The 8882-nt window shown below is 37.9% G+C and overlaps 1 protein-coding gene across 1 annotated transcript in view; it reads right to left on the bottom strand.

The window, feature by feature from the left end:
* Positions 1–8090, bottom strand: part of SH2D2A (SH2 domain containing 2A) — a 714173-nt gene extending 706083 nt beyond the window's left edge. The window contains exon 1 of the mRNA XM_044079800.1: positions 7851–8090. Within this exon, the coding sequence (XP_043935735.1) occupies positions 7851–7878 (28 nt within the window). The 5' untranslated portion in view covers positions 7879–8090. The remainder of the gene's footprint in view (positions 1–7850) is intronic.
* Between the last annotated feature and the right edge of the window lie 792 nt (positions 8091–8882).

The following is an 8882-nucleotide window of genomic DNA, read 5'->3' on the forward strand; positions in this document are numbered from 1 at the left end:
CAGAGTCCCACATTGACTCTCTTCAAGAGGAATCTTGATGAGTGGATGGGAGATCATAGGTTTACCCTGGCTATCACTTCTGTGTCACTGTTCGACAGAGGCACAGTATACTAACCTCAAAAAAAGGCATAGCAAAATTAATTTAAAATGGGTGGCGAAAGCCAAACACACTCTGGCTAGGCTTATAAATGCCCTAGGGCAGATAACCTAATATGAACCTATGAACCTATGAATCTATGATAAGGAAGCAGAAATATGCCACCTATTAAAAGGAGCGCTGTTCCGTCACCGACATACAACTGCACAGCAATTCCCGAGGATCTGTGTGAGGCATCTTCAACTCAGCTCACTCCATACTGCTAGGTCAGCAGGCTACTTATTTGATTGCCCTTTACACTGAAAGGTCAGGAGGCCATAGGTTTTATCCCCATCTAAACCATTTGACTTCATGTTGACATACTTACACTACAATGCAATATGGTGGAGGGGGATTGAAATTGAATCTTCCTGATGTAAGACAGGGTAGTAAAGCTAAGTGATAACGATGTGGGGAAGATTCTCTATTCTGCTGGACAGATTCCATTGCTCATTCTGAACACCATGCTGGTTCATGGACTAGTTACCATCCATTCATTTTCTATACCTATTTTTATCCAGTTCATTCTGTTGGGTCTACAGTCTGTTTTTCAGCAAGCAAAAGGCACAAGGCAAGAACCACCCCTGAATGGCACACTAGAAGGATATTCAGTCACACATCCATACTCATATGTACACCTATGGAAAATGCAGCTTCATCAGCCAACATCACATCTCTGCAATAAGAATGGAACTCAGAGACCCCCCAGAGAAACCTATGCCCTACGCTGACCGCCTTAAAAAACTCCAGCTATACTCTGTCGCATATCGTCTACTCGGAGGCGATCTTTGCTTAACATACAAGGCCATGTCAAACCCAGAGCTGTTGGACATGCTACACTTAAAGAAATCCCAATCCCTCAGAGCCACACGCTCCAGGGATCTAAACCTTGTCATCACAATAAACAAAACATGCTGGAGGGATATGTTCCTGACCCAGAGATTCCCCAGACTCTGGAATAGATTGCCCATACATGTCAAGCAGAGTGCCTCTTTGGTCCTCTTCGAAAGGAACCTTGACGATTGGATGGGAGAAAGGAAATTCACCCCTGGGATCACGTCAGTTGCCCTGCTAGACAGGGGTCCAGGGAAGTAAATAGTGTGGGAAGAAATAGCCAGGGAATTGTTATGGCTAGACTTGTATAATAGGCCCTAGGGCTGATAGCCTAGTACCAACCTATGAACCTATGTACACAAGGAGGATGTACAACCCCCCCACAAGTACCCTGGCCAAGAACTGATTTGGATATCCAAGTACTGTGACGCAGCAATGCTAAGCACCACACCACCATCTCATTTACCTGTTCAAAATTATAAAAATAAATGATTAAAGCCTACTGTTCTTACTCATTCAGAGGAGATCAGTCTGGAAACTGGTTCTAACATGTGTGCCTGAAGGAAGAATATCAGATTTAGGGGTGAGTGATCATCTAGGAGAAAACGAACTGCCATATTCTATGATTCATAACAAATGGGCTTTTAGAATCAAGACATAACCAACATTATGGAATTTCAGTTTGCCAGCTTTGTCAGTAAAACCACTGTCACATAAACTGGATGAAGAGGAAGAATATTCTGGAAGAAAAAATACCTTCATGGAAGTAATACACCATGGCATAAAACAAAGCAAAACAAACTAAAATAAAATAAAACAAATAACATATAAGCATTCTCAAGGAAATCTGCAGGACAATTTATAGAGAAGAAATTAGCATTCAGGAAAAATAACAAAACTAAAAAAGAATACAAGAGAAAACAGTGTGACGTAATCCAAAAGGAATTGAACAAGTAATTAGAACAGAACGGTACAATGGAAAAATTAGAACACTCATAATTAAAAAGGGAGATAAACTATCCTTCAAGAATATAAAAAGCCAACAAAGGAATCAAACTGAGAGTTAAATCAGAGGGAGGGAAATCAAGCAAAAGGTGTCAGGCACAAAGAGAAGAACTGAAAATAAGAAAACTAGATTACAAAAATGTTCTAAATGGGATGAGTGCATCTAAACACAATCACAAAACAGGGGTCCTGGACTGAGTTTTAACAGTAAATGTGGTTACTGTGATCTGGATATATGACACCCCCCAGAATTCAAAAGAAACTAAAGGTAGAATTGGTGCATCCACTTACAAATCTCTGAAAAATCATGACAGCATGGAGCAGTGCATTGCCCCAGTACTAGAAGATGAAAGGTATGGTTCAGATTTATAATAGTTAGAAAAGGACAGAGATGGAAGATACAGACAGGTTATCCTGATGCACATACCAGGAAAATGGTGGTGTTTCTGAGGGAGTGATATTGACTCCCGAAGGCGACTGAAGCAACTATTGCAAGGCAGCAGAGATTCATTGGACATAAGTCATGTCACTCAAATCTAAAATTAGTTTTTTTTGTCAGTGGCACAAGTAATAAACCAATCTAAGGTTATGGATGTGATCGATCTAAAATTAAGAAAACCATACAATGTTATGTAAAAGAGTAACACAGAAGTTAAACAGCCTTGGAACACCTCAGACAGAAGTTGCCTAAATGAAGAGCTGAATACATTACGGATCACACCAGGAAATGGTAAACCGTTCTGCCATTAACATATGAGCATTACTAGTTGGTTATTGGAGGGTTTTAATTTAGAATGGCCATCTTTAATGCTAAGGGACTGAAAGAAAAACATATTTCTTTGTAGATTATACTTTAATGTACAACAAAGCAGAAATGCAAGATACTGTAGAGAGGATGAAATGCAACTTTGCAGAGTTCAAAATGGCCAGCTGTACTGCAGCTTACACTTAAAACAAACAAATGCAAAATAATGGCACTTTGGATACAACACCCCAGACAAAAAGTACACAGTAAATGATGAAGTACTTCTGGCAACAAAATTCGAAAGATAACTTAGAATAACTTTATCCAATGTTTAACATTTAAAAAAAGATGAACAAAGTCAGAGAATATAGAGTAAGAATCAGATGATTATTTGAAACATTGGTACAGGTATCACAAGTATAAAAAGTAAGTGACCATTTTTGAATGACACTTGGTGATACCCTTTATCATTTTCTGGGCTTGAGACATAGAGATGTACCTCTGCAAAGACACAGGTTTGAGCCTATCCAGGGAATCACAGTGCTAGAAGGGTTTTCCCTGGAAACTACAAGAAAAATTAAAACAACTTATCACATACATACTTCAGAAAAGAAAGGACTGTAGACACATGACATATTTTTTTAAGAATTAATAACTACTCAAATACGCCTCAGGAGTGTAGTATCATTTGGGGGAAAAAAGAATTGCGACTGAGCATTTATGTAAGGGGATATCAGCTTTGGGTGAAATAAGGGAATATTTTATAGGGGAAATAATGATGCATCAAGTAAATTTTTATAGAAAAGGATGGTTTGATTACTGGGAGGAAGGTATTCAAAATGACATACTGTTGATGTAAAACCTATCTTGAGATTCCTATTATATATATATATATATATATATATATATATATATATATATATATATTTTTTTTTTTTGCTGTGGCAGGTTAACCACAAGAAGGCAAGACAATGGTCCGAGCAGGTGGACCAAAGCAGCAATTATTTGCTGTTTCATTATGTGAATGACTTGTAAAAACAACTGTAGGGTAATCACGTCTGATGATAAAGTAGCTAGTAGTTCATCTCTTGTGCAACTATTGTAAAGCAAAACGTTTAAAAATTAGAGTTACAATATACATTCCAGCTGTATTAGGTAATGCAAAAATAATTGCTAAAACATCAAAAGTTGATAGTCGTAAAGAAACATTATGTTTAGTGTTAAATACACTCAACATCTCATCTCTTCAAGAACAAAACTGAAAAAAAAAAAATCATAGAAAGGTCCCATATCTGGGATTGCTTTTAAGTAGTGATGGAATTTAGTAAGATGTTTAAAAAATAAGATAATTGGCATTAACTTGGATTTTATGAAGAATTTTTTGTTTGTTTGTGTCTTTCGGCTTTTCCCGGTTAGGGGTCGCCACAGCGGAACTCCGGTCTGCTAATGATTGGCAGTTGATTTTTACGTACCGGCTTGCCAGGCCTGACGCACAACCCTCGATTTTATGAAGAATATGAAACTAAATATTCAGTATTATTAATGACTATGACCCTCACCATTTTTGTCAGAACAATTTCCATACTTCATGAGAAACAGCAACATTTGGAAGGAAAATCAAAGACATCCCAAGAAATTGAGGACAGCTGAAAGCTATGGGCAGAACAGAAGCATTACAAAGAACGACAAGTAAATACAAACTTTACACTAATACCAAGTTCTTGTCTTACCAATTATACTGTGAAAAATGTATATGACTATAGAATACAAGAACGTAACGTATGTGAGAAAAATGAAAGACATTGTTCTGAAAGTGCTCATTCTAATGTATTTTACTGATTATTTTATTCAATATCGATGTTTTTTTTTAATTCTATAACTGCTCAATAATGGGGGGAGTTCCACCTGTGTCTCTCTTGGACAGGGGCAATAGGTGCTGATTGTGGAAATAACGGTAACTTGGCTAGCCTTGCAAAGGACATAGGGCCATTAGCCAAGTAACTTCCTACTATCCTATAACAGGGTGTATTGTTGGTAATAAATATCTGACAGTCCTCTACCCCATAACTCTACACACAGTGCTACCGTACATCTGAAATTATTCTCTCTCATGCTCACCTAGACCAGTTTAACACCATCTGAACAAAAATGATGGTATGTTCCATAAATAATGTGGTTAAGGTGTTTGCCTTGCAAGCATAAGGTACAGGGTTTGAATCTCACAAGGGGTAATTGGCTAGGCTTAAAAAAAATGGCTCGCAAGGGCAGTTAGCCTAGTACTAACCTATGAACCTATAATAGGCAAGAGCACTGCAAGCAAACAAGCCAGTGCCATAGACAGCTTCCATAAACACATACAGGATTCCAGTAACTTCAGCTCTGATAGGGTCAGCTCATTGTACTACAATGTTCTCTTGGTGAATGCTATAACAGGATCATAGGATCATAGGAGATTACTAGGCTAATGGCTTTGGGGTCCTTACAAGCCTAGCCAAGTGTTTATCCCCAGAAAAGAAACCACAATCAGCACCTGTTGCCCCCGTCAAAGAGGGACACAGGTGGAATCCCTAGGACAAATTTGTGGGTGCCCATCCACTCATCAAGGTTGCACTTGAAGAGGATCAGCGATGTATGTAGGTATTCCCTCGACAATTTCGACTGTGTTACTTCACATAAAGCATACCAATGCATGGTTTAGAGCTGTTAGGCTCAACAGAAGCTGCATAAATTAGAATGAATTAACAGAAGAAACAGAGAAACTCGTGAAATCTGGGCTTCATGCAGTAACATTAAGGAAACAGAAGCTACAGTCTCTTGCTTTCAGAAAATGTCAGCCTTTTAAATGAGTCATACATTTATTTTATTTCTGATATCTCAGACCCGCTGTCAGTCGTTAACTTCAGAAGCTCTTAAATGTCTTTATTTCACATCAACAGAACTTGCTATGCATGTCATATAAATGTCTGGCACCCTTTCATCCAATAGTAACCAATGAAACAAATGTAGAAGTTAATGACTGGCAGGGAAGACACAGGCTATCCAGCCTGTTATTTTTACTGAATTGTTACATCCTGAACCTCTGACCTGAACCTTAAGACTCCAGTATGCTTTTTTTTGTTTGTTTTGGTTTGGCATTTTTTTGCTCATACAACTCAGGCTCAGACCATTCAAAAATCTAGTGCGGGATACACTAACACCACAATTGTTATGAACAAGAATCAAGAAGGCTATTACATGTTTTTGCATGTCCAGAGATGCACTTTGCTTCATGCTGCTGTTAAGCAGTGCTAAATGTGTTATAGCTTTCAATACTGTAAAATATGTTGAGCTCCGGCTAGTACTAAATCAGGACAGCTAAACTTCATATACAACAACAAATATGACCATGTCTCTCTGACTGTAACACATTTGTTTTGTACTCTTGGCATTGATGTCAAGATTCCCTTTGTAGCTTGATTTTGCCCTACACTAGAACAGTTATTATTAGAGACCCCATCATAATGCTCTATGTTAAGCACTTTTCTGACTTAAGAAAGGTGCTTAACCAGACTTTGTTAAGCACTTTTCAGTGCTGGTATCTTCTAGACTCAGAATAGATGAAAAACTGCATCTCTATGCTCTCAAGCTGAATTTATTGGCATTCATTTCTCAAAATATGGCAATTTGGTTATGGTCAGAAACATTGTTGTAATCCACTATATTCAATTTAGAAGTGCTTTGTTACAGTTATCCTTAATGTTCCAGTGATTAGACCTATTGTTCTATTTCATCTAAGTAGACCATCTTATTTTGTCCTTATATATTTTATTTGCAAGTGTTACTTCCAACTGTTAATTAGTAAATGCTAGTCTCAAATAAGGGTGTTAATCCAGGTACCCAGGGTGTGGAAATATAACCTACAACATTTTATAATTCATGTTCTGAAAGTAGTCTGTTGCTTATACAGCTGCTACTCAATATGTGTCTGTAGTCTTGTCAGATGGAGGGGATTCTAATATGATCAAAATTATTTAGTTTTTCCACAAAGTCTTCTTAAAGAAAACAGTGCTCATCCTTCAGATGAGAATTTAAAACTGTGATCTCATCTGCTTCAGTTAGTGGTGTAAAACATCCCACTGCACCTATCAAAAATAGTAAGGGAAGTTCATCAATGTATTGGCCAAATTTGCCCTAGTAGTAAAAATACCACCTCAGGTGTCACCTGAAAAGAGGTCACTAGTGTAGTGGGAAGATAAATACATAAATAAAACATTTAAAAAAATCCATTCCTTGGTAGGATTAAATATTATTGATTGTACAGTTTTACTCAAAAATCAGTGAAATCTTAGAACCTGCCAGGCGCAAAAATATAAACATAGCTGCACTGTTATCCTCAAACACAGGCATCTTCTTATGAATAAGTCACTATCTACAACTGTCATAACTTTGTGAATGTAATGCTGATTGTGTCATAAAAATCACAAGATTTAAGGTCAGAATATAAGTTTGGGGGCAAAACCAAGGACATCTCTAAAAATCAGGACAGCTAAGATGTATGCCTATAATGCAAGGGCAATTGGGTGTAATTTAAGGCAAAGCAGACCCCATTGATAAGATTCCTTCCCTCACAACCTTCCTTTTAGGTCAATATAATGCCAAATTTAAAGACAAATGTAATGCATTCTTATATACATTATAAAGATATACAAACAGCACTAGGTTTATGAGCACTTTTTCAACCCCGCTGTGATATTGATACCTCTGTCTCAGCTGGTCCTTGCTTTTTGGGGACATCCGTGATTTTGGCTCAAAATGTTGCTTTGTCACTCCTTATCCATCTTAAAACTTGTGATTTGAGGGAGTACTAGTAGATAACTTCTAATAAGTAATGACAGTTATAAAGTCAGTTCAGAAAATGCACGTGAATTCACTTTTTGTTATTTTAAGTCATTTTCAAATTAACAATACTAATATTTTTAAAAATTCTCCCTGTCTATTTTCTACATTTGTTCCTGATTCTGGAGGTAGGAGGTTGACAGCTATGAGCACTGTAGCTCTTACCACTGCAGTTATATATAATTCTTCCAGATCCACCTGCAGAAAACGCACATGTCACAAAAAGTGCCTTGTTCCTCTCCAAAAGGTACGTACCTTCTTTCCGTGGTCTCGCATAAGCCATTCCTCAACAAAATCCGATCGTTTAAAGAAAGGGCAAAAATCCTAGCATCAGACTGACTAAAACTGCTGGTAAAGTCAGATTTGCATGGTACATTCTTCAGGTCGGCCGCACACAACAGGAAATGAAGTGCCAACCACAGTGAAGCTCGAACTAAGGTAGACAATACAGAAAAGCATGCAGCAATGCAAAGAGCAGACTGACTAGCAGCAAAACGCGGTGTGAAACACTAATGCGTCACGGAAAAGTCATACTGGGAGCTTTATCATTAATGCGGTTAGGCAAATCATGAGGTGAAATGTGCAACACCGTAACATTTTGTGCACTGCATGCAGCTTTAGCGTACAATAGATCATTTATGTAAAAGATCCTCTGAGACCCAAAAGAAGCCAAAAACCGTTACCTGTTCACTAGTGTCAGGTTTACAGTCCCTTTTCCAAAATGTGGAACGCTGCCTTTCACTTTGTGTAAGAAACACATACAATGAAAGCAGAATATGAAGGCAGAATGCAAGCGAGTAGCTAACTTTAGCTAGAAAGGAAGCAAGCAACAGGGCAAAAGTCACTTTATATTGATCAAAAAGGCCTGCTGAATGCTGATATATTACTTCGATACTGTAGTGGCATCTAGCCCTTCAAAGAGATTTTTAAGACGCAAAATCAGGAGCTGCCTTTTGTCTTCTTAACAATGTACATTTGAAAAGTGCGTGCTTGTTGCATATATCACTTGCAGACTATGAGACAGTTCTTTACATTCATTTGCCTCTCTTGCCACATCGTACAACTTTCACCAGAAATAATTTAGAGTATGATTGTAAGACTATGCTTTGATGGCATCTACTGAAGTGGGAGGTGGAAGGAACTTGGGACTACAATGCAGCTATTGCCTTTATAGATTTCCATTACCTCACATACTGCCAGCCTGACATGTTGCATCACTGACAAATAGTATGGGGCATACCTCTCCAGCTGGTAGTTCAAGAATCAAAGACGGTGACAAAATAAAAT

Source organism: Protopterus annectens, chromosome 8.part0 (genome assembly GCF_019279795.1).
Source record: "Protopterus annectens isolate FY-2018-M chromosome 8.part0, PAN1.0, whole genome shotgun sequence".
NCBI lineage: Eukaryota > Metazoa > Chordata > Ceratodontiformes > Protopteridae > Protopterus > Protopterus annectens.